Source organism: Mytilus trossulus, chromosome 11, assembly GCF_036588685.1.
Source record: "Mytilus trossulus isolate FHL-02 chromosome 11, PNRI_Mtr1.1.1.hap1, whole genome shotgun sequence".
NCBI classification, from domain to species: domain Eukaryota; kingdom Metazoa; phylum Mollusca; class Bivalvia; order Mytilida; family Mytilidae; genus Mytilus; species Mytilus trossulus.
Genome location: NC_086383.1, coordinates 48399292 through 48427060, shown reverse-complemented (window position 1 = coordinate 48427060; position 27769 = coordinate 48399292). Strand labels below are relative to the sequence as shown.

General features: G+C 31.0%; 1 protein-coding gene across 7 annotated transcripts; it reads right to left on the bottom strand.

The window, feature by feature from the left end:
* Nucleotides 1-8741: 8741 nt before the first annotated feature.
* LOC134691248 (transcription factor GATA-4-like) lies at nucleotides 8742-27343 on the bottom strand. 7 transcript variants are annotated; one of them, XM_063551638.1, is made up of 7 exons: nucleotides 27066-27343; nucleotides 22131-23003; nucleotides 14512-14573; nucleotides 13912-14019; nucleotides 11482-11607; nucleotides 10608-10710; nucleotides 8742-10093 (listed from the first exon to the last, which is right to left on the bottom strand). In XM_063551638.1, the coding sequence occupies exons 2-7, from the start codon at nucleotides 22867-22869 to the stop codon at nucleotides 9786-9788; spliced, it is 1446 nt and encodes a 481-aa protein (XP_063407708.1). In that variant the 5' UTR covers nucleotides 22870-23003; nucleotides 27066-27343; the 3' UTR covers nucleotides 8742-9785. The 7 variants fall into 7 exon arrangements, with proteins under 7 accessions (XP_063407708.1, XP_063407709.1, XP_063407703.1 ...); XM_063551639.1 differs by having other exon boundaries at nucleotides 13930-14019; XM_063551633.1 differs by lacking the exon at nucleotides 14512-14573 and adding an exon at nucleotides 14291-14463.
* Between the last annotated feature and the right edge of the window lie 426 nt (nucleotides 27344-27769).

Genomic DNA, 27769 nt, shown 5'->3' with positions numbered 1-27769 from the left:
AATATTTCATTCAAAAGATAAAGTTTTGAAGGCATGATAAGGATTTTAGGGATAATGAGCGTGTTAAGCTTTCAGAAATCTCTAGCGAAATGATACGAATTCATCATTCGCTCATAAATTATTTACAAAGTGGTCATTTTTGTCAGTTTTAATTTGGATGAAAATATAATTTATGGGTTATGCTTGGTATAAACTAAGCATAAATATATCAAACAATGCTATTTTGAAAGATTTTGTAGACATATATACTGTATGTAGATATTTTTTTTCTTGAAGCTCTATCGTATACTTCGAACGCGTTATATTGCATATATTTGACTCCGGACTTTTTCGAGTTTTTGCTTTTCATGGCCGATTTAATTTCAATAATAATCAAAAACAGCTAGTACTGTCTTTTGATGAGGTAAATAAGTGGTTTTATTGGCAAAATATTATTCACTGAGGCCAACGACCAATGTCACTATCCTTTTTTTCTTCAAAAAATCAATCAATTACAAAGATACATAGATGTGGTATGATTACCAACGAGACCAAATAACACAGAAATTAACAACTAAAAGTCACCGTACGGCCTTAAACAATGAGCAAAATCAATATTGCATAATCGGCTTTAAAAGGCATCGAGGTTTACAAATATAAAACAATGTAAACGAGAAAACTTACAGCCTAATTCAACAATCTAATGAACAAAAACAAATATTATACACAGCAACATACATCAACCACTGAATTACAGGATTCTGACTTGGGACTTCTAAACTTAATATTTACCGACAGTTAATGGTTAACAAAAAAATGTATTTCAGAAGAAGTTTGCAACTATATATGTGAACATTAAAAAACGATAAAACAAGATGTATCAATAAAAATAAACAAATGCATCCTGTATTTAACAATGATCATGCACTGAAAAGGGATTTTTCACATAACCGTACAAAAAAATACATTTTAAGTATCAACATGTTTAATATAACGGTATATACGGTAGTCATTATCGCAATATCAAGGATTACACTTAAGGTTTGATTCCGGGCGCGGCGTATCACTGCTTAAAAGAAAAGATATTGTTTTCATGGTTTAGGTTAACATGCCACAACACAAAATGTTTCGTATAACGTTTCATGTATCAAATGTTTATCACCGGTCATTATAAGTTTCATAACCTCTTATCAAAAATGTCAAGCATAAATTGTGTCCACTGTCAAAGATTGGCGCCGAAATCAAAATTTTATCTTAATCTTATTAACTAGAAATTTATTTGGAAACGTACGTTAAATCATTAAACTCAGAAACAGCGTTTTCTTTTCCTTATTATAATATATCTTTATATATCTTCCATCACAACAGTTCAATATGAGTCTCTTTTGTTATGCATTCATAAACAGATAAATATATTATTTTAGGTTGCATAGCATTTTTTGACAAATTAAAGCAAATGTCACATATTTTTAAAACAATAAAAAGCAATATATATCAACTAATATATGATAATTTGTCAAAACAATATATGTTTGGTATAATTTCGTTGGTTATTCATTGTCATTTAATTCAGTTTTGATGATTTTAAATTTTCAAACATAATATAACATTGGTTGAGGAATATGACAGTATGGTAGGTGGTCCACACACGGCCAGATTAGTAATAAGAGTATATTTTTAATTTTTTTTTATTTTTCTTAATTGGCTGACTTCATTAGTTGAACAAATAAGTGGAAATTTCCTTCACTGTCTGCCGATCCATCTTTGAGATACCATTACTATGTGTATCATTGAATCTTTGGATATGTCTTCGGAACAAGCAAAAATATGTAACTTTATCATTTGCGCCGGTCTGAATACCTAAAGTAAATATGCTACAACACTGACAACCAACATGTATAAGGGCCTAATCGAATATTTTCTAACTACCCAAGATCATTAACTTAACTCTCTTATACATGAAAGTGCAACGCAATACAATATGTATCTGGTTCCATTTTTAGTCATTATATAATTAATTATGTGCACAAGTAATTCCTTTAAAATCTAGTGCTAACCTGTTCGACTCTGGTTTCCTTTTTTGTGCAAAATGACGACAGTTAAAACATCGTTTAATCTCGTTTAATATTTTATCGTTGCTTTATCTTAATTCATTTTAGAAAATCAGAGGGGGGAGAATAAACCAAAATCGTATTGGGAAAGGGTATTGACATGTGAAAGGTATCTTGTTGTAACCTGTTTTCAGGTAAATGTTTATAAAATTGACAATCACCTAATGACCGTATGGTTTATGGCTTTCTCCGCCTAGTCAGTTACGCCAACTAACGACTAATTGTTTAAACTATCTAATAATCAGGGCTAACTTGTCGTTCGTCTCGATTATTACTGATAGTATATCATAGTTATCAAGGTTCCAGATAATTGGACGTACATGTACCATTGTAATGATATTGGTACATAATCATGAAGTTAATTTTACTACATTAAGATTCTGATTTACGGTTTGTTTATGTTTCGATATTAATTAGACCGGAAGATAAGGTGCGTCAATCAGTCAACAATGGCACGCAGATGACATCGGAAAGTGACGAAGGGTGTCGGACATCCAGCAATGTCCTTTCCCAAGCAAATATTGCTCGAATCCATTTGTTTTTAAATACAAATATCATGGCAGTTTTTGCTTGTGGAATGTGTAATACAAGATAGAATAAAGCAAAGAAAATTATATGAATCTAAGAATCAAGTTAGTGCTGTTCATGCATGCAGAAAACAAACAAAAACACTTTACCATTCTAGTATGAACACCACATCATATATTGCGTCTGTGCAGGTTAGATAAAAGAACATGGTTAAACTGGAAGATTTCTTTGCTTTCCTTATCATTTTGATATAATCGGTGGCTTTTTATAAAACACAACAGGCATTAAAGTAATTATCAATTTCTTAAACAGCAAGCACAATTTTTGTGAAGAAGTATCATTGTCGTTTTCTTGAAATATTATACACAATTTTCGTCTTCAAGCTAAAATATCTGTCAAACACCAATTTAGTATCCCATATTTCCAAAGTGACACCAATATCGTGCGCAACGTCTAAACATACTATGGATCTCACTTTGTACAATCCACATTTTCTTTCTTTTTAAATTCTTAGTTTAATACTGTGCTTAAACGTCTAAGTAGACTTAAAAACGAGAAAGAATATGTGCAATCTTAGTCTCTAGTCGAATTGTACTGACATTGTCGTTTAAATCTTTCTGGTTAGCTGCTGAGCCCAACACATGTCTTATCAAAAGAGTCTTTGGTTTTTTCAGAAAATTTTATAAACGAAGTATAAATGCATGAATGACTATTAATGGTAATGAAATCCTCAGTATTTTTATACTATGTATAAAGTATACTTAAAAGTTATCATACAGAGTACCACCCGTATTATATTTTGTTTTTGAAGATATATTAGTATGCAACATAAGGTGTGGAATAGAGAAACAATTATTTGTACTTTGGTAAACAAATATCTTGAACGACAATAGTGTCTGTCCTTTCTCCTCTACTTCATCCTCCTCTTTTTGTATCTGATTTAAAAAAAAAAACGTTGATTAAACTACTTGACAACAGTCAATTAAAGCATCATTAAGATTAGACTCCAAAATGGTACCAAGTTTAGGACATTATGATGTATATTTTACCGGAACAAGTGCATTTGATACCATTTAACACGTGCTTAATAATAATAAGTCCATAATTTAACAGCATGGCTTCAACATGTGGTCCTTCTTTAGGTGTAGGGGAGCACACTTTTCTAGTATTCATTACCCATTCAAAACATTTATATAATATGGCTTATCACTATTCTTCATGGGGAGGTGTGATGTCAGAATAGTTTGAGTATCAGAATATGTATCACTGACCTTGTATTATTATCTGATTAAAAAAATATTAAGATCATACAGAAATTGCGAATACTGCCTGCGGAAGGGTGTTTAATTACCTTAGCCGTATTTGTCATACATGTTTTGAATTTTGGGTCCTTAACGCAATTCAACTGCTTTGTTCTTGTTTGGCTTTATGATTATTTTGATCTGAGCGTCACTGGTGAGTCTTCTGTAGACAAAACGCTCGTCTGTCGTATTAAATTAGAATCCTGGTACCTTTGATAACTAATTATACTAATATATGCCATGTATAAAAGTATTGTTCTTGCTGTTGTTGTTTAAACCAGAATATCAGTATTTAAGATTTATACAATTTTAGAAATCGACAAAAGAAATAAAGTATTATTTCTGTTTCCAATAAACATTCATCGGAAGTTTCGGTTGGCGGAAAGATGTAAAAACAATGGAACCAAAATTTTCCCAACTACTAGTATCTTATGTCATACTATTTTTTGTAGTATACCAAAACATACTGTTTTTCCAAAAAAATGCAAAATATTTTAGTTCATAACAACATTTTTACGGAAATGTTTTCTCCTACGTAAAAAGGTGTGCAGTGCTAATTTTGGTTTTCCTTATTTTTCTTCCACTTCTGTAGATTCTATTGATATGTCTAGTTATTATAATAAATATTATTTTCTCAGCAAGATATCTGTTGATTATTGGTGCCTTGGACATTTTTGATATGCGAGTAATTTGGCAACTGCTTTTTCATCCTGGTCAGCCTTGATGTATCAAATGACCGGAAACACGTGAGGAAGCTAGTTAGTGCACCACAGCTGACACGTGCGTTTTGATAAATAAAGCAAACTCGTCTCGTAACAGTGGGAGCTTAAAACAGCATATTAATGCAATATCTGATAAAAGATTAGAAAAGTAGAGAAAATATTCTTGCAATGTCCGCTGTCCATTGATGATCCCGTTTGTATATATTTTTACGAATTCCTTAGTTACATTGATTAATGGGTATCAACTGAATAGAATTCTTTCTTAGAAGATTGGGGTTCCTAATTGAAATATTTTCAAAGGGATTAAAGAACTTTATTTATTATTTTGTGTCCTTACAACTAAACGCTTTATATTCATGTGATTTGTTCTACTATTTCTGCAGACTGGTTCATGATCGATGAGTTCATAACCAACTACCATATGGGGCTACTACAAATTGAAACTTTCAACATAGTAACTCCAGATCTATGGTGTGCAGTTATGAGCTACCAAAAGGGAACTATTAATTAAGCCTGGTCGGTTGTGCTGTTTAGCAGCAGTAAAAATTTAACCTTTTTTTTAAAGAACCATTATATTATAATTTTGGTTTAAAACAAAGGTACGCCTTGAAAATTCAAAATTTAAGAAGTTCGCATATGCTTTTAACTTTTAGGTAATTCAGTTTAGGATTATTTGTCTTTTTTAAAATTAACTCAGTTTGATCAAATATGCTTCATTTCGGTGACTTTAATAGCTGACTATGATCAGGTATTGGCTTTGCTCATTGTTGAAGGCTTTATGGTAATATATCTGTTAATTTCTGTGTCATTTGGTCTCTTGTTGTGAGTTGTTTCATTGGCAGTCATGTGTACCACTTAATTTTTATATTCATTTCGGTAAATTGTGCGCTACTTTTTTATGCTTTGGTTTTTCAGATGAGAGCTAATCCGAGCTCGCATTTGGTATGTTATAAAATTCCTGCAGTAAGAACGATGGACATATGGAAATATGAATTTTTCAAATGTGTTTTTTTTTCCCGACAAAAATACCATATAACGTTTTGCAAACAGTAGTTTTGAAAATATTTCTTTGTAAACATATCGTTAGATATATGAAATAAAAACAATGCAATTGCAGGATGTCTGTTTAAAAAAGTTCTAACGCATGCATTCATGAAAAAAATAATTGCATGTTTCAAAATGAGATACATGTAAGTTTTAGTTTGTATTTAAATGACGCGTTGTGAACCGTAAAACATCTGTTTGTGTAACTGTGTCTATTTCAAGCAATCCCAGAATGCATCAAACAAAATTACAGGTATGAAATACGTGGAGCACTGCTCTGGACAACGAAATTAAAGAACCCTTGAACTCCAATCTGCTACAATATGAATTGGTTCCGCCTAATTTGTGATTAAAGAACAATTCTTATCAGTTGAACATCTGGGCATGCTTTCTAAGCCGTTTCTTCGTGTATATTGGCGAATTTCAATATTGAAAAGCATTATTTCATCATTCAATTTAGAATAGTTTCATGGATAACTTATTACATTATGGAATGTCTGCGTTTTAATGGACGTGAGAATTATTGCTTTTATAGTCAAGCAAATAAGCGAATCAAAATTTACACACTCGACATTTTCGCTTGCCTGATCTCTCTTTTTTCAGTGTTTTTATTAAATAAATATTTTCTTTGTGTGAATGGTTAGACACGGTCACTGTATATCTTTTCAATCGTAGTTTCAAGACCAATGTCCAGTTTTGAAGCGAATAAAAGTATATTCTTGAGAGAGGTGTTAAGCCGAATATATTTTACCTAAATAATAATAACGGTTTCTGTTGTGACTGCATATTGGACATAAATGTACTTATTGCGAATGACCGAGGGTCTATGTAAGACGAGGTTTAACTTCACAGTTTAAGACAGTGGACATCCATGCACATGTAAAAGTATAGAGAATTTATATATTGAAGCTTCAGTATTTGATCAAAAGTAAAATTACAAAAATACTGAACTCCGAGGAAACTCAATCGGAAAGTCCCTAATCACATGGCAAAAACAAATGACAAAACACATCAAACGATTGGACAACAACTGTTATGCATAAAAAGATTGTTGTTGAATAATGTATTTGGGTTATACGTCAATAAGACTAGTATTCAGACTGTGAAAGATTCTCATATATGATGCCAGGTATACTTTCTCTCTCTCTTTTTTTTTCAACAGACACTACATCATCTTACGGTTGCATAAAAGGTATGGACAAATGCCAAAACTGTTACATCTTTTAATTGTAACATGTATGAATCTACACATTACAGAAGAAAAAAACGAGTATACATCTTTCTGTACTTTTTCAGTGCATTTATAAAAGTGCTTCGGGCAGTCAAATCAGATCTCCCCCTAAAGGATTTATCAGACTTGAATATATTAACCATACACGATCCAGCTTCTGTGCAGAAGTGCTTTTGTATTTTTTTTTAAATGTTTGTAAAATATGTTATCTACTTTCGTGTGTTTGACAAAGCAAGATTCAATTTCAATGACGTAAAGAATTGTCTATCAAATCCATTGAAATTTTCTATCATGTATCGGATTATAAATCAAATTAAGACCCTGATACTCTATATCGGTGTGAACATCCACGAATGCAAGATATAACAACGTCTGGAATTATGTCGTAAATGGGGTGGTAATGCTGATCGTGGTTCAACAAATGTTTAACAATGCGAATCAAACAGTCCAGTGATAAAGATCTTATTGATACCATTTGAAATTCTGCTCTAGTTTCAAGGTCAAATGTATTTATCTCTGCAATACCAATTTTTTCTGTTCTCAGAGTTTCTGTTACAATTTCAAATATTCGTGATGTGTTTTTAATATCATTTTACATGACCTTTTTGTAATGCTTTTCTATTTCTCCTCTAGATTTGTCTTTTGTAAGTAATAAGCGTGACACAGGCAATACCACTATTCTGTATTTGTCATCGTGGTGTTTTAAAAGTGCATTTAATTGTTGGCAGTTTCTGTGAGCCATATACATTTGAACATACTCACGTCAGTATTATTTCTGAAACTTGAACTCTGAATAGAGTATGTTCACAAGTTTGGAATTAATTTGAAAGACTTCCTAGACGGTAATAAGATTATGTATTTTAATCCAATTTTGACGAGCCTTCCTTTTATTCACTGCTGTTACTTAGTTTCCCAAATCATTACTTTGGTAAGTTAACTTTATGAACAATCGAGTGAACTTTTCTGAAGTTCATAAAGGGGTAAGAGATTATTTGAACTTTTTATATGCGTCCTATACGCGTAAATGTTGAATGTCGACTTATGTGATGGTATAATGGTATTTTGAATAAAATTAGAATTAGAGAACGAAGTTGTGTATACTTCCATGAGACAGCAACCTAACAACACAAGAGATAAGTGTCTACACATTACGTCAAGACATATATCAAATGACGTGGTTTTTTACCTGCATGTAAAATGAACACGTGAACGCTTTTATACTAGCTTTAAAAACTCTCAAGACAACTAAACTATCTCTTTTTAACTATATCTTTATAAATTCTCAACTTTCCCTCTATACTCGATCTAAAGGTTATCGAAAAGGTCACATTCAAAGGACGTTTATTTATATTTATCAGTAGACACAGCAACAAACAGAAAGGTCACAATAAATAGCTTTAGCAGTCTTCATAAGGGGCCTATAAACATCTACTTATAAGACCAATTGTTTAAATAAGCACCGATGCTTGGAAAAGATTTAATCCCATACCTTTGAAAGTACTACGCTGTATTATTACTTTCCATAAGGTACCGTTGAAACCATATTCAGATGACAAATGCATTATAGACATGTAAAATTGTTTAGGTTGTTGCACGGTATTCAACCTTAAAATTGGGGAAACCATGATCGATCTCAAATATTCCAGAGAGAATAACACAGGTTCATGCAAGAAAATGTACATGTATGGATATATGCGAAACAGAGCATCAGAAGAAGTGAAATGACAATTAATATACAGAGTAACGAAAAGCAATATTCATTTTCAATATTTTTATTTTTTTTAGAAAATATTTATCTCAATAAATGTTTTTGTTTTGATAACATCTCTATACTGTACATAACAATTTAAAAGTATCTATATATAATCTATGCAAGTCACATGAATATTTGAAAAAATGTTATCATATGACAAACTGAAATCATGTGTCATAAAACGTTATATATAGAAGCGAGAAACGGCCTACATTGGTTCAGTTGTCCATCGTTTATAGTCTTGAACATAAGAAAATCGTTAAAAACTGTGATACTCTTTTTAGCAACATTTAAAATCAATTCGTAAAAACAGTCTTAAAAATAACATTAATGGTATTTTCTTAGTTTAGCTAATGTACAGTATATATTAACCTGCAAACAGAAAAATAGCACTGGCGAAATTATTTACACTCAGACAAAAATTAAGCATAAATAAGAAATAATATAAAAAAAAAGTAACGTTCTATGCATTATCTTTACAGTATAGCTAGCATGTATGTGACAATATTTCAACGTGTCAAATTAAAACCAATATTAATCAACTAGCAATGCATTCTTGAGAAAAAGTAAAGGGAACCAATGCTTTGATAAAATCTGTCACGTGTTTTAATGTATTGTCTGGCAAGAAACTAAGGTGACCACATGACTAGATCAAACATAAAAGGCAAGATACAAGTTTGGCACAATATTTTCTCAAATAGCTGGCAGCTTAATATTTCTTATACATGTATGAATCATAAGATGCAATGCTATTCTTTTGGTATCATAATAAATTTAATAGAATTAATCTACTAAAATATATATATACATATACATTTATGTAATTATTTAATGCAATAATGCAAAAATATATATAAATATCACAAGTCAATTTGGAATTGAATTAATACACGAAAAAACATGAAACCAGGTCTGATACACAACTGGTTTTTATTGTCCACAAATACACTGATATGTCATATTGTAACTACATTTCTGATGAACACACGTGATGAGTTAAACCTGTTAATTATCCTGAGGTAGGAATATAATATCTCATTTCTATCGTATGATCTCGTTTTTTCTCGTCGATTTGTGAGTAAATGTTGTTACTCTACACTTGAATACAACTGTTCTTCAGTTAGCACCAACAGTTACAGTATTTAATCCTGACGGCGATTCCGAATGATATGTTTGACCATGTGATTCCATGACGTCATGTTCTATTTTTACGGGGACGGCTCTTGGTGGAGATGGTGATGGATAATGGACATTATTCAGTGGACTCGATAAACCAGATGTATGGTCGGAAGAAAGGGATGTGATAGGATTGTTGTGCGCTAGCATTTCAATAGTATTTCCGTTCATGGTAGGCGTGCCAACTGGTGTCACGTGGGAACTCTGATTTCCGGTCATTTGTGGAGAATGAGGTGAAGTTTTCACATCTGAAATTACAAATAATTAATTTAATAAGAATGAGCATGAATGTCAGTTTTTGTATTTATTTGTCTTTCCGTACAACTTTACCTGAAACAGGAATATCAAGTGTATGTCATTGAAAAACTTAGAAAGTAATGAAATTAACTGTTCATTGTGGAAACAACATGCATCATTTGGTTTTCCTGCACATACATTCAGTTTAAAAATATAAAAACAACCTTTTTTTTAAAAGTTAAAATATAAATTCTATATTAACTGAAGTTAAACATTTTTATGACTTCAGTAATGTATCTCCTTTTGAAATTAAAAGTTCATAAATGTGTCGCGCTTTTCTAGATTAAGCTTTATTATGAACACCCATTTGCAAAAACTTAAGAGAGCAAGGATATATAACAACCTAAATGTGTGAAAAGCTGTATTACCAAGAAAACCAAAATAATAACCAAATTGATTGAACCTAGTACAAAATTGCCTGAATTTCTCATTTATAAAACTTATATAGATTGAGACTAATCTTACCTTGATCACTTTTGCCTTGGTTTGTTTTATTCTTGCCTAAATTCTTTGGTTTCCTCTTTCGTGTCTGAATGCCATCTTTCTTCATTGCTAAAGGTCTGTTTACCTGTAAACAATAGAATATATTTTAAATTTAAATCTTTGAATCAAAATACAATTAAAACTGATTTCTTTTGTATTAACTTATTTTATTTCCGTACTTAACTTTATGTACATGTAGCCGTTCGACATAAATTACGTGTTGTGTGTTTCTTATGCGTATTTATTTGTCGAATATCATCAAGTTTGGTCATATAAGACAAGCAATGTCCATGTTTTAAAAAGAAAACCACAATTTTGGAAGTCTTTCTGTTATACATAGGACACCACAGAAGTGACATTAAATCCTAAATATGATGGTATAAAACTGTTTCGTTTCATACATTTGGTCAACATATGACTCTGGATAGGCATAGGTAGAGGTTTTGTTGATTCAACCTCACTTGATATAGGCGCATAATGTGGCAGGGTATTTTTACCATGTGTTGATGTTTTTCTATGTATATGGACGGCCTTTTTTCGAAGGAGTCGGTTGTTAGTGGTAACATTGGTATGTTGTGCTGTCCAGTACGTTTACAGCTCTTGTAAGCCTTTATGAACGAAGAGATTATACAAAGAGATTATCACTAAAATGGTTCTTCTGTCCCAAAATGTATTTTTTTCTACTAATGGCAAACTAGCATTCTCTTTATGGCTCTTTCTCCAAAGGAGTAAAGAAGTACTACATAATTCGTAATAAAATGAATTATAAAATGATTTCAGATTGATTGTCTTCCTTTTTAGTCTAACAACACGTAAAAGGACCATATAGGAAACCAGGGGAAATACAAGCACTTACCCCATGAAGTTTATAGTAGAGTCCGCATGCGTTACAAACTGGTTCCCCTTCGTTGTTTCTCCTCCATAAAGTAGTTGTTGAGGTATGACAATTAGCACAAGACAGACCAACTCGTCTAGAAGCACTCTGAAATAGAAAGAACAATACATGTAAAAAAAAATTAATTGAAGTTTGGATTATTTGGGAACACATTAAATATGTATCTATGATTCGTTAACACACCTACTTTACTTTATGACTGTGTAGTACAAGTGTAGACAAGCCAATTAAATGACGGTGACCGCCTTTGTTTCTTATACACAACAAGACTTATGCTGACTTTGCCGGAATCATTAAATGGTTGGGGTTATTAATTATATAATTATTATTATTTATATCCTACTCGATGCAAATCATTTCGGATTTCAAAATTCCTGAAATATGACTTTTTTCTATCTAACTTCATACACATAATGCATTTATAAACTAATTTAAGATGCAGAAGAAACTGAAGGTGAGTTTCGGGTGTAATAATTATTTTAAATGAACTAATAAAAATACGAATGAAATCGTTCACTGGTGTAATTACCTATCAGAAGTAACTTGATATAAAGCAAGGTAATTGTAGTTTACGAGTCTTGATTTGTTTTTATTCTGCAGCTAAGAACATAAGAAACGTACCGTAAAATTGAAATAAATTAGATTTCCGCCGGTGCATACATGTAAATGTTGCCGAGTGTAGATAGCGATCTTAAATCCAGATACTGTATCAAAATTTATCAAAATACCTCTCCACGTTATCAACTGAAATATCTTAAATTGCTTCTGATTTATTGATAAAAAAATTCGAAGACCACCTCGAAACCCTAGTTATAAAGAGGAAATTTGGGAACCAGTTCTTATCGGTGATTATCGGTGTTGAGCGATACCGGGCTTTCGTTACAACAGGGACGCAGCTGATGATCTAAAAAGCACGCGACGAAATGTGTATCGCAGCATTGCATAAAATGTTCACTTTATCTTCCAGAAGATAAAAATCAAGTTTATAAACTTGTGTTTTCGATTGCTTCAATTGCTTTCAGTTTTAGAGAGCATGAAATGACAAGAGCCATCTTGTTTCTCAATGACATCAAAATACTTAAATACCTATAAATGTGATGTAAGAAAAATATCATCTTGCGTTCTTAAGTTTACAATCATATTGTGTGTGGCATTTTCAAATATAAATAAATAGAAACGCTGATTTCATCGATACAAAGGTCCATGAACGCATTCAACTCATTATTTTCTAAAAAATATAATTGTCTTTTGCCGCTTTATTTTATATTTTTGATCGACGAGTGGAGTTAAGTAATATAAGTCGACATAGGCACTAATACCATATCGTCTTATTACTATGTTCATTTTTTTTCAGTCTTAAAAATAGCAATATAAAATTTCCGGAACAAGGATAAAGTTGGAAGTAATGGATTTGTGATTTATCATTTGTCGACCGGCTGTTTTTGAAGAACTTAAAAAAAAAGAATCACGCGCTACTTCTTACTTAAAGACCAAATGGATACAAAAAAGAACATGGCACGCGCTGCCTCTTGACATAATATGAAAACATGAAAATGATTTCTTTGAATGTGGTGAGAACGTCTGCTGCTGTTTTATCAAGATCACGTCAACGTTTTGATAACATAATGCTTATTTGTTGATAAAAAATTAAACATTTGATGAAATTTAGTCATCACATCGACTGTAACGAATAGTTTTGAAAATTTGTAGGTAGTTTCGGAGGAAACAAATATGACATGTTTATTCTTTTAAGATTAAATTAACAGGTTCCCTATTTCATTGTCAATCGATTGTATAAAACTATGTTCCGGCTCCCATACGCTATAGATCTTTGACACATAATTTGAATAGCGACAAGATGAAAATATATATAAGTAAATGTTTTATGCCAACCACACACAGAGCATACGGATTTTATTTAAGAGCTAACACGTGTATACTTACGACGACGGATAAAGCAAGCAATTATTTCTTAAAATAAGTAAACAAATTTTAAACTATTTTTCTAGGATAAAATTCTAATTTTAAACAATAAAATATATTTTAGTATTTATAAAAGAAAAGTTCATTATCGACTTTGTCCAAGACCAAAAGTCAAATAGAATACAGGTTATTTGAAAGACATAATAAGTTGCTAAAATTTTCTAATTATAAAAACTAATATCCAACATAAATTAAACATTAAATATTTTCAAAAATAAAACTTTCTGAAGATGAAAATGAGCATTATGCAAGGCAGGGTAGCAATATATTTTGAAAAAGATATATACTGAATATGCAAAATATTATATATTATAAATTATAAGTTTTAGCCATTCTTGCGCTTGCATAAATTAATCTATTTTCATCTTTAGTACTTGTGTTAGTTTTATAAATGTAATATCAACATACTCTAGATTTTCCCAGTACCTTTCCGCCTGTTGTCCAAGGACCAAATGCTTGAAGAGCATCGCCAGTCTGATATTGGGGTGCGTTCGAATAGGCATCACCGAAATCACCCTATAAGTAGTAATAAATACCAACGTAAGATTAAATCAAATGCATACAGAATTTTAGTATAGGAACAACATAATGTATTAGTTAGAACACAGAACTTAACTAAACATCAAAGCCCCATTTTATTTCTTGACATCTTAGACGTACGGGTATATACTCAAGATGAATTTAGAAAAATGTATGCAAACGCTACCATCTAAGGGCAAATCTACATGTAACACAACATATAATTGGTTAATTAGCTACATGTTAATTTGAATACAAAGAAACTAACCAATCGCCTTTGAGGCTTTATGAGGGGGCGATTTATTCCATTCATCTTATGATATAATCCACAGGCGTTACATAGGTAATGACCGGTACCATCTCGGCGCCATAATGGGGTAGAGATTGCTCCGCAGTTTACACATTCCCGCCCCTCCAAGTCCGCGAAGTAGTCTTGGTTATCTGTTAGAAAGAAAATAAACTTTGTAAAAATATCGAACTTATACTTACATAAGTTAAGGAGCCGAATTCGGGTGCATAAACCATTCCCGGAAATCCTTTGCTGTGGTGATCTACGAAGAAAAATTATATTTCAGAATATTTATACAAAATTGATTGTGATTGCCAATTTGGTGCAACTGAAATTTCATTGAGATTGCCAATTTGGTGCAACTAAAAAGGTAAAATTCATCGCCAATAATCATTTATCTTCAGCGAGGATTTCTAGAATGGTTTGTTCTGTAAATGCATCAATCAGGCAAATATAATACAATGTTTTCATCATAACTATTATATATATATGTATATAGTACCGTATTTAATCTTAACAAAATGGTTATGTATAGAAACTTCCAATGAATTACAATGAAATATTAAAATAAATCAAACATGTTCATACATCTTTTACTTTAAGTTAACAACAACATTATTACTTATATCAGAATTAACAGGTTTCATATTTTGGTGCTACACATCATAGTGGTATGGTATGCATCAATGTCATTTTCAAGCAAAAACTATGAAATTTAGCAGTACACAGCTCCTTTGTACTATTTTTTTCTTATTGAGATTTATTGCCTTGTTCCTGGTTTTAACCTAAAATTGACGGTTCTATTGCATTTTCTCATACCACGGTTATTAATCAATTAAACATTTTCACAACCTTTAACACTTTGAGGTGTTCATAATTCATTTGTCAGAAATAACAAGCGTTGTCGTGATCTTGAATTAGTTACGAAACTAAATTAACTGGTGGCGCCGTCTTACGAAGAAGGTGGATATACGGGTGTAAATCACCAGAGAATCGTGACGGTTCTATTTGAATAATAAATATCTTTTTTCATTTCACAAATATTAAGTCTGAACATTTCCTCCCAAAAACTCTAGGATTTTTACAGCAATGCAGCACGATTCGAAAATATTTGAATCATAATTTATACCTTAAAAGATAGCATGTTTTGAGTCAAACGGAAAAAATTTCAGGACTGGTATAGTAGTGAAATAGAATGTATCATTCACGATCCTGGCATATTGGGGAAATAAAACAAAAAGAATATAATCGTTATTACGAACATTGTAAGAAACTAGAAACAAATCTTCGTTTATTATACTTTCGAGTTATATTAAGAAATTTCATGAGTTGTAAAATAACAAACTGCTGTAGTATCCTAAGTGGTTTTAGAGTCAGTTTATTATTATGGAAAATGAAAAGCAACAAGACAACTATATCTAAATGATTTAAAATTAATGTTATCGTTCTTTTCAACAAGGGGGATAGGGCACTTTCGGTAATTTATCATTTTTATCCCAAGTTTTATCAAGAAACACGCCGTCTTGGTTTGATTATCAATTCTTGATGAGCTTTTTAAAAACTAAAGTAAAATGTTTTTCAATTATCTTGCATCAACTCATTTCATCAAGATGTTTAGATAGGGCCGAATTTGATTCAACAGAATATGTGTCACTCGGTACCGAATGACAGCACGCGCGTTTTAACGTCTGCTTTAACTTCACGTGCTGTTTGCTGTATAAAAAAATTAAGTATCTTTTCTCGCCATGATACTTCTTGTAAATGTTTTACAGCCATTAATTCTAAAACGCATCTTAGATTGTCAATAGATACGAATTTATCAGATTGTAACTTTTTAAGCCAGAAGAGTATTTTCTAAGTGAGTTCATTTATCTTCACAGAAACACGGGTTCGTTGACAAAAGAAGTCAATAACCAAAGCATACAAAGTAATAAAGATACTTAAAGTCAAGAAGTGTACTTCGGACTACATGTATAATGTGCGGTAACACTTCCGGCGTTTTGCATATTCAAGGAAATGAAGGACCGTTAACATACAAGACAAGTATATAGCCACTTTACATTCGGCAGAAGAGAAATAGAAAATTTCGAACTTAAATTATGGACAATCACTTTATTGCTACGGAACAAAATACATGAACAAAATCTGTTATATTTCTATGTTTTTCATTTCTCTCACTCACTCTTATATACTCTATTAATCAGACGAAAGTTTTGATGTCATGGGTTTTTTTTTTAAGAACAAGCAAAATAAAATTTGTCAAGTTTAAGTAAATTGACACAGTATATGATAAACAGCAGTTCTTGGTTGTTCTCTCATTGGAGGCACAAAAAACATTCTTGTATACTATTATGTCTTGGAAGAGAAAAAGTTACAAAATAGTTTATATAACAAAATAGACATTAAAATACAAAACAATCTTAAAATTGTAAACACCAAAATTGACACTTAAAACTATGTTTTAAACTACACGAAGAGACAAGAGTATTTTGTATACAACCCTATCGTAAAATTGTACAAGGGGCACTCGATTCAATTGTGGGTTATACCAGAAATTATAAAATCTTATATGTAATGTCAAACGGTATTTACACAACGAAATATTCCTACTTCATAATACTCGGGGGGTCACATATATTTACACACGGATTCATAAATCTAAAGGTTTTCTCTTAGGTCAATACAATTAATATTGAAAATATACAGTGTTCAAAATTGACTTCAACGTTGATTTCAAAAGCCCTGTTTTCAGTTAATCGTTTAATCCATTCGGAAACATTTTAAGACATAATTTATCCTTTCGAGTAGACATTTACTTATAGTTATCTGACCTTTCGACGCCATAGAGAAGAGGGTCCCATTCTTCAATTGTAAAATTTCGTATTCGATATCTCACTTTAAATTGATATGTATTTATTTCACAATTCATTTCCATACTTTTAGATAAGCATGGATTAAACTGACATTTGTCTCGTAGGTGAAGAATTTTGAAGTCAGTGGCTTGCTTAACAGCAAACATTGAGGCGGTGGCGAGGTAAACGAGAGGAAATGTTGTGTAGCGACGCTTTTCACAATCTGCATGGGAACTTTTTGCTTTTCATGAATGGAAAATGTCTATGAAAACGAACAAAATATCCTATCTCTTTTGTTCCGTTTGGTTTTGACTGGGCAAATTAAATGGCAAACAAAGTGCATTTACTGTCTAAAAACTTTGCTCACTAGACATACTGTTTTAACACAAATCTGCGTGTAGGTAGCTACAAAGACTAATGGTCAAGTGAAGACACATTTGAAGAAGTCTCTCAGATGAAAGTCATATTTGTTATATACCAAAGATATAATTAAAGAATTCTCAAACGAAAGCGCAGTAATATTTTTGCACTTATCTGTGCAAAATTAAAAAAGAAATATGTATGTTTACGTCAGTGACATTGTATCATAAAATCGCTACATTGTCGAAAAACCACCAGTAACAATATACTTGTACTGGATCACATAGGGTAAAAAAGTTTCATTTTGAGAGATTTTATTTCTATATAAAAAAAAATTCTGCAGTTAGTACACATTTACAGGTTATAATCGTATAATGTAAAATAAATTTAACATTTTTCAAATTCCATAAGCCTTTAAACAATATTCAGTGACTTTCCGAAGTTTCAAAGAATTCCTTATATTCTTATGGACAAGACACAGTAAACTATCATTGTGCCACTTTTGTTTATTTTTCACAAGCATTCTAAGTATAAATCGTGACAGGTCGGGGCAGGTGTTCAATGTTTTAAACAGATCGCCGTATTTTGGCTTCAGTTTGCATTGTTTGACAACATTCAAGGAACTTAAGACATTTTATCTATGTAACCTTATGTCGAAATGGTGAAGATGATAATAGCCAGACCTGAAACAATTTAACGTTACATCTAACCAGATACTGCTTTTATGTTTCTATTACACTTATGCAACTGACCATCTTTAACGTTGTAATCATGGGAAAATAGGCAAACGCCGACAAATTAAATAGGAGAAATAAAAAAAAGGTTTTTATTATTATGCAATTTTTGTGTTAATCGTAACTTTTCCAGTTTTTTGTGTTTATTTGTATTTTACCTCATAATGATTATCAGATAGCCTGTAAATGTATCTAAATCTAAAGGAAGCATTTTTTTCTCAATAATAAACGGACTTTTAATAACGAAATTTAATTTAGCAATATACATGTATACCAATAAACAATACACAAATCTTGTTAGAATATGGGTCCAGAAAATTAGTATAATATATCATGTAAAATCATAATAACGAGGTGAAATTTATGTTTCTTTGAGCGTTTGATTGCTAATTTGTACAACTGCAAACATCATAAACAACGTATTAAAACTGTTTATTTATTTCCAATATGTACGGAAGGGAATTGAAGATCTCCATGGAATTTAATGGCGTCTAAGTTCTCACGGTTAAAAATTAAATGGGTTTTCAACCTGTACAATCAATTTAGAATATATTCGTACAGGTATATTTATACATTGATATATATTGCATGAAGCTATGAATTTGACGTGAATTCGTGGTACTACATTTTGTATTACCTATCAACCAAATTAATTGAAACGAGAATATTTTTCAGAACTAATGTCTCTTTATTGTTTTTAGAATTTTGATCAAAATTACCAAGTAGCTTTCATCTTAACATAATTTAATGTTCGGATTTCTCTTTGTTTTATCCATTACATAGAAATGTACCTTACTACAAACTGTTATAGGTTAGTTCTTCCAATTTTCGTAAGCGAAAAAGCTGATCTAGTTTAAAATGTAATTTGTGCATTTCTGATAAATAATTTTTTAATTATTTTTCATTGGTTTTTTTTTCATTTCAAAACAAGTTGCAGTTATAAAATGATTTTACTGAAACATAAATTATTTTTCAGTGAAAATAAATGGGTCCTGATTTTATCAATCTTATTTACCCGTGTCACTTACATTATGACATATTCTAGTATGACTTAACAGGGTTTCACTATTGAAACACAATTTATTTTCGTCGATACTCTACAAAGAAATTACTTCCAGGCAACAACTGTTAATTTGTATAAAGGTTTTGGTCTTGTTACTTTTCAAATTGCACATGATTTTCATTTTCGTGTGTTTACTTTAAGTTGTAAATATACTGCTTCAATACGGCAAGATCTGGTAACCGAGGAATTTGTCGTTAATCTCCCTCAGTGGACAAACAAAGGCCAGGTCGTCAATAGGCTTGGCAAATAGCAACAAATAGTCATTTCTTATCTCTGGTCAAGGCACAGATTTTACTGATAATAATAAACTGGATTTAAAAATCTTAAAATCTTGAAATTTCCTCAAAATATGAGCCTGTAGTTTTTTATTTGGATAATTTTAAGTATCTCATCTTATCTTAGGCAATTGTGATAAACAGATTACATGGATTTAGATAAAAACAATTTAGTCAAATCTTCATTTTTCATATGCATTTCAGTGTATCGTTCAACTTTGATAAATTTCCTACCACTGGATATTTCTGTAATAATTATTCAAATAACATATACTTTTGGAAACTTTGTATTTGAAATCACTTATCCAGCATTGATAGAAAAAAATCCGATAGAAATAATGAACCTAAGAAATCTTATACTATAGGACTATCCATAGCCGTGACAACATTATAATAAGGAATTATAAGGAAAGAAATTTCTGGTAAAACGACTACTTGTCGAAGACGAAAGCGTGGCAATTTTCGCACAATAATATTTTGTCATCGCTTGCATAGTATGTTAAAAATCTATAATACTAGCTTTCAATGTTTCAATGTTTTTATACCAATTCAGTCGGATATGTATAGATTCGGATGCAATATCTTATTTTTTTTTCCTGATCAATTCAGTAATGCAAAATTTCGTTTTCAATCAATATTTTCACTACATGTATAGTACGAGAAAATAGCATCTAAGTTCTTACATTTTATTAATTATTATTTCATGAAACAGTAGTTATATAAATTTTATTAGTTCTTTTATAAATTATTCTAATGACTCAAAATATACTAAAGCGTACTAGAAAATTAAATCCGGCACTGTATAAAAGTATGCGTGCACTTTTAACATTGAACTTAGAGCAGCCGACCTTTTAGACAACAAACTACACAGTGTACAAACAAATATCTAAAGTAGTACGTCTTTGTTAAGTAATATATATACTTGTAACTTTGAACATTTACAATTTCCTGATGTAGGAACTCCCAAATAAACTAAAAACAAAACTCAAAGCCGGTAAATCGATCCGGAAGATGAACATGAATGAAACAAACTTTAACATATTTGACATATTTCTGTTACCCTCATTACTTGTTATTTTGTTAAGACGGAGCACACCTTTATCAGAAAATTGCTTATGACACTAAGATTAACCTTGCACCTATGAATGATCCGAGATTTGTCAATTTATTTCATACAAATCCCCTAACTATTAGCGCTATACAGTAATAATATAGATAACAATTTCTGTATAATACATAATTTCAAAGTAAATTCGAATACTGAAGTATAAATTGATTTGGGAGGGCACTTTCATTGTTTTCCTTAAAGTTTACGCAACGATTTTCATATACATATATAGATAGATAAGTACAAATAATTCCTGTGTAAATTTCAAATATTTATGATATGAATAAATTTGGCAGGACAAGTATTAACTTTTAAAATAAAAATTTATTATATTATGAAACAGCAATATCGGGAGCAATATATGTCTATCAAACCTATATGAAGGCAACGAATTTATATTTAACTTAAATTGAACATTTTAGCAATTTTTGTTATAAGTGCTTAATTGTAAAAACTAAATATTTCTTATTATATCCCTTTATTTTCATAGTTTTTGGAAGAAAGTAATTTACAAGGATTTATAAAAAGTAAAGCTATAAAAATCCTTGTTTCTACAAAAAATATTAAAAAATATATCCAAAATAACTCTTAACGTATCAAAAATGATATTTTTTTAATTTTGGTACACTGAAATGACAAGAGAAATTATATGTATATTTTGTCAAAAAAATATATTTGAAAAATTATAATGTTACCAACGATTTGTAATTATAGTTTACTATAAAAATCCTAGATGTTACTCAACAAAGAAAAATGTAAATTTACAAACAAAAGATACTCCATACTTAAATTATTGCAGATCAAATTTCAAATATGACTTTCGTTATCTATACTAAACACTTATCTCTGCATATACTCATAATTACGTGTTTAGAGTAATTAACTACAATAAAAAGGCAATGAATTTTCATACACGTCGTGTTATCTTGCTAATGAAACTAAAAGGTCTCAAGTTTGCATCATAGACACGACATCGTGGCTGTAAAACTGGTCATAATTGGCTAAGCTTGGTGAATGTTTTATATCAACTGTTACATAGACATCTCGTAGCCCTTCTTGACATCTACAGAATGTCGCACTCGACTTCAGATATTTCCAATATGTGAATAAAACTGTCTTACAGTCGTGAAATGATATGTTCCGTGTAAATACCCAATATAAATATTTCAAGATTGCATTTCAAAAATTTCGATTTCAGTCTAAAAAATGTCCTAAAAATATGCTTTAAAAATCTACCCTCTAAACTTTTTATTTCTTTAGGGCATTTATGTAAAAAACGGCCAAACATTGATTATAAATTTGCGGTAAAATCAGAATCCTATTTTGGCGAGGTTACACTAGAAAATGAAAGCTATCGTGTTGAATCTACAAAATATATAAGACAAAACAGTTTTTTGGAATACATTGAACTGAAAATAAATACTCACCAGGGCCTGACCGCCGTAAACCTTGTTGCAGGGCCATGTTGTAATTCCATGAGAACTCTGGTGTCATATACGGAGGATACGGGCTGATACCACTTGGACGTAAAGCGGAATTGAAACTAGAGTCTGTTCTGGCTGATGGTGGCGAGTTTGGTGATGGGGCGAAAGCAAATCTAGGTGATACAGATGGATGAGTGTTTGGAGTACTGTAAGTAGCATCTGACTGCATTGGCCACATGGAAGGAGTGTTTGGAGATGACACAGTTTGTCCGGATCCATTGCCGACATACTGCATTGGAAGCACTGGTCTGGTTGTTGGTACATAAACTGGACTGGCACCTGCATGCATAAAACTGTTAGCACCGGGTGCATCAGCGTAACCACCGGCTGATGGGATTGACATCGATTGCATCGTGTTATGAAACATTGTATTTGGCGGTGAGAGTTTTGAATTGTCTGAGTCACTTGAATGCGAGTCTCGTTCTGAGTCGTGAGCACGAGTTATACTAACTGGATGGTCTAGATGGTTAAAGAAAGTTTCCACTTCTTCGTTTGGCAAAAGTGGACTGTTTTCCTGGAAATTCAGCATACCCCGCGCATAGGCTGCGGGTTGTGTGTTGTTAACTGGTGGACTATGTTGCTGTTGATGATGATTACCTGAATGGTCGTCAAACGGTTCTTCCTTCACTTGAGTCGAATAAGACTGCGGCGCACTAATCCACAATGGTTCCGTATGTGCCATGAAACTCCATTCGGTTCATACGTAGTGAAATGTGAACACAGGAGAATGAGGAAAATGTCAAACGTCGTTTACTATGATATATTCTCTAAGTGTGGGCGACGACAGGTGGAAAATTGCTGTATCTGATGTTCAACCTGCGGATTAAAATGATAAGCTTGAAAGAATTTTACAAATATATTGACAAGCAGATATCAGCTGGCTGTCTTTTGAAAAAAAATCTTCCTGTTCAATTTTGCTTCTGTTCATAAGAAAACAATATGGATAAAACTTAAGTCTCAGTCTTTATAATCCCTTTGAAAATGATAATATTTAAGACGTGTGAATAGAAATTATGGATGTTTTCGAAATTAACATATGACTGCTATTCTGGTTTAATAATCGTTTTTCAAAATCAAACTTCTTACTAACCTTAATTTTAGTCCAAATTGTAGTCGAACTATTTCCAAAATACTATTTTTTTATAAGGTCTAAGTTTCCAAAATACTTAATATTTCCCAATATTTAAAAGACAAATGCAATGGACATCAACATTAAATACACAAAAGGGTCTTAGTATGCTACAACATGACATATTAACACATTACCCTCATATCTGATGCATTACGTATTTGTTTTGAACTTTAGAATACATTTTGATAAAATACGGGCACTTTGTTTACTTGCATTATTCAAAATATTTCATATGTGTCATTTGAAAAAATTCGATCGAAGGATTGTGTATATTTGTCATTTAAAACAAATGTTATGTAGTTCCGTCTTTCCACGAAGGATTGTCGTATAACTCGGTATGATCCAAATCGTTTTGATCACAGGCGCTTGGGTCTATGATACAGATTTCTGTTAGAAAGTTGTGCGAATTATATTTTGGAAATAATTTTGATATTCCTTATAAATGAAATATTGCACATCAAACATTTAAATCGATCGTTATAATATCAATTTTCATGCGCATGCATGGCAATAATCTCTTGAATAACATTAATCGGGTTCCAGGAAAGACCAGACAAGACTGTTTTTACATCAGCACAAACATGACCAAGACGATACCCTAGACGAAAAGTTAGGATACAAAATATAAATACATTATTTTTACATCTTAACATTCAGCTTTAATCACGTTTTTTATGATCTTTATTTAAAGAATAATATAACTAAAAAAATAGCAATCATTCAAAATATATCAATTGTTTCAAGTTTTGATACTGCAAGAACAACAGCACAATTTTGAGACAATCTTAAACAACCCTAAATAGTCGACAGCCCAACCAACTAATGCGCATACGTACGCCTGTATATATTATATCTTAAACAAAAGTTGAGACATGATAACTTAATTGTATTTATGGAATATATTTCTACTTGTATCAAATATTCTTTAATTCTACTTCTACAAATAATGTCCGTATGGTAAAAAGTAGAATCCGCGTCAGCAATACGTTTTCTTATCCATCTACATCATTGTTACTTGTACATTAAAAAAAGTATGATAACTATATACTCTGAAATAATTTACAAATGTATTTTTTATATTACTGTCACACCAATCTATAAAGTACCATTATTAAGTTTTCTTCAAATGAGGAATATTAACCATTGCCAGAACTGGAACCTTCTGTATTAAAAAATAACTATTACTATTTATAGGCATATTTCATTTCATTTTTCAAACCATGGAAGCATGGAAGTATTATACAAAACAAAACAAAAAACTAAAAAAAATGTTTCAAGGCAAATAGCCATATACGTAAACTTACATATTATATTGCAATCTTAAATTATTAATACCTATATTTCCAAAGTTTAAAAAGGGACAAAATAATTATTTTACGAACATCATAAAAACCACCTTGGAACATTGACCAATATTAATTCTTGACTGTTTATGATTCTTGGACATTTGTTTACCATTTTATTCTGATTTTAAGCATTAACGAGAATTATTCAGTCATTATATTCCGCTGTTAGATCGATTACGGGGAGGGATTGAATTATTTGAGTTTCAAATTGATAGAAGTTATTGCAAGAAAATCTAGCACGAATCGAAACGGAAACTAATATATATATATTAGTGTTATAGTTCTAGATGAAACGCGAGTCTTCATGAAAGAGTGTACCAAAACTGCTGTATAAAAGATAAATACTCTAAATATAAAAAAAAACAAAACAATTCAACGATTCACCACGTTTTCTAATATAAGTCTTTCGTCAACAAATAAAAAATACGAAAATTAACATATTACATATTCCTACCTTGTAGTCTTCAGTTATTTCTTATTTGTATTTTATCCTAAAATGTTTACTTCTCTGTCTCTTATTTCATAATGAAAATTAACAAGACTAATAATTATGTATATTGGCTGTAAACTTCTAACATCAAAGATCATAGGAGTAATTATTATATAAACAAAATCCCTGCTGAGTCCTAACCGAAGCCATCACAAAAGGCGTGATAATTCCTTTGATCCATGATTAACAGTTAATAGGTAAATAAACAAATTACTACTAATAATAATTATTAGCTAGTTTCAAGAGTTAAACAAAAGCTTTGTTTCGGTAAGTTGTTAACAAAGGTTAAAACAAATAAAAACAAATAGTTTGTGGCTTCTTCGTTAGGATTAGTATTTTTTAAAGAAATGTTACAAATTTGAGTAAACTTGATTTATGCAGCAACCGTTTTATTTTAACATTTCTGTAACCACCTGTTCATAATTTTACTTGATGTCTACTTTTATCTAGAGTTTCAACTTACACTTGTAGAACTAATGAAAATTACCAATTTATAATATGCTGTGAGAACCACTGATTTCGATGATTTATTTATTATTTTTTTTATCATAAAAAATGAAAAAGAAAGCACATGTTTTGGATCAATCACGATTTAAAAAAATTATCATTTAATATATTTTTTTTAAACATTTAATTGAAGCATACTTTGGCACATCAGGTTTAAAACATTAGAAAACAAAACTAAAATATTAATTTATTATATAGCAATATCATCATTTCGATATTTAGCTTGGACATAGGTATATACCTAATATGATAGAAATAAAATTTTATAAATTTAGTGCGCTTGAATTTGCTAATAAAAAAAATCAAGGCAAAGGATGTGTGAGTAGGAAGTCGTTTCAGTTCCGTGTGGGTTTTTTTTTACAAAAAAAAAAGTCCAAAAGGGACAAAACAAGTAAAGTAAAATCGGTCTTAGTTTTAAATTACACGAGAAAGTTGGAATCTGATATTTTGAGCGGAGAATTTTAGAAAAGTAAATCATGATTGAAAACGAAGCACGGCTGCTGCGCTGATGTAATATATGTATTTTATTATCAAAAACAAAACACAAAAAGTTTATTTTGAAATTCAGTACAAGAAATACTACATAGAATCAAGATTTTTTTGGGGGTTATTATTTACATAAACTTATACAAATTGTCATCGAAGAGAAAAAAAATCGCAGGAGTGTTCAATTACATTCTTAATATATAGTTTGTGGAATATTCAATTATACATTATTACACCTGCGTCAGAAAAAAAGGTAATAATTCATTGAAATAATAAACATTTTTAAATTCAGTTGTCATAGCTGAGAACTCTGTGTCGAGAAACTATTGCATCCGTTTCAAATGAGGCGTACCGTGCTATTCCTGACATTAGCATAGTTATGGGTTTCTCAACTAAGGACTTTAGAACTAGTATTGGTTACCTGAAATAATGGATGTGTGTTGGTCACCATTCGCATGTTATTTCTTAATGAAATCCTAGTTTACATTCGTATTTTATTCCCGAACTTATTAATTAGAACATATTACACTCACATTACAAGTTTTTTTTTCTTTAATTGCATATTTGCGGGTTTCTCAACTAAGGGACTATAGAAATAGTATTGGTTACCTGAAACGATGGATGCACGTTTGTCAACTTTCATATGCAATTTCTTAATGAAATCCTAGTTTACATTCGTATAGTATTTCCAAAACTTTAGTAATCAGAATATATTACACTCACAGTACAAGTATTTCTCACTGACAAATTCATTAATGATGATATCTTCCAAAAATATTTCTACTCAAGTGATAATAAAGGTGATATGATAAGAAATTGGTTATAAAGATATTGGACCCGGGTTTTGTTCAAGCCTGTTCCGATACGGTACAAACTATCATAGATTATTAAGAGATAGAAGAAATCTTAAAACTTACCTTTTTATTCTATGTAGACTTCGGAATTAGTGTTTTGATGGAACTTTTGACTTTATCTCGAGAAAGTTTTCGTGGGTCAGTAATCAGAGGAAAAAAATCTATCCAATCCTCACTATCGCAGTTATAATGCCGATATCTCTAAAGTATACCTCATTTACGAGATGAATATAATGTTTATTTAGGTTTTGGCGAATGGACCATCGAGATAAGCTGAAGTGGGCGGTGCCAGATACCACGTGATTACTTAGCTTATCTGGATACTAATATTCGTCAACAATATAAAAACTCTCAAATTTAATTAATGTTATTTTTTCACAAATAATTAAAATTAACTCAAAATTTGCAACTGTTCTTTCAAATTTGCCGACTATTTTCTGTTATCATGTAATCTACCGATAGAAGATAAAAACCAACTTATTTTTGATAAAATTTGCAGGCTTCCCCTGATAAAATCTTAATGTTGTAGTTTTCTTCAACCGATGTTGCGTAAAATGTTCTGTTTTATTCAGAAACCGCTTTCTGGAAATATTTCCTACATAAGTTTAAGGAGCTTAGTATTAACCCCCTATCGTATCTTGCACAACTTGCACGCGTGCACGAGCGAATACAAGATAGTATCTTTTAAATATTAGGTTCTTATCGAAAATTCTCATGATAAGTATTACATGATAAAATTTTGAGGGTTTTATTTCTTTTATCCGTTT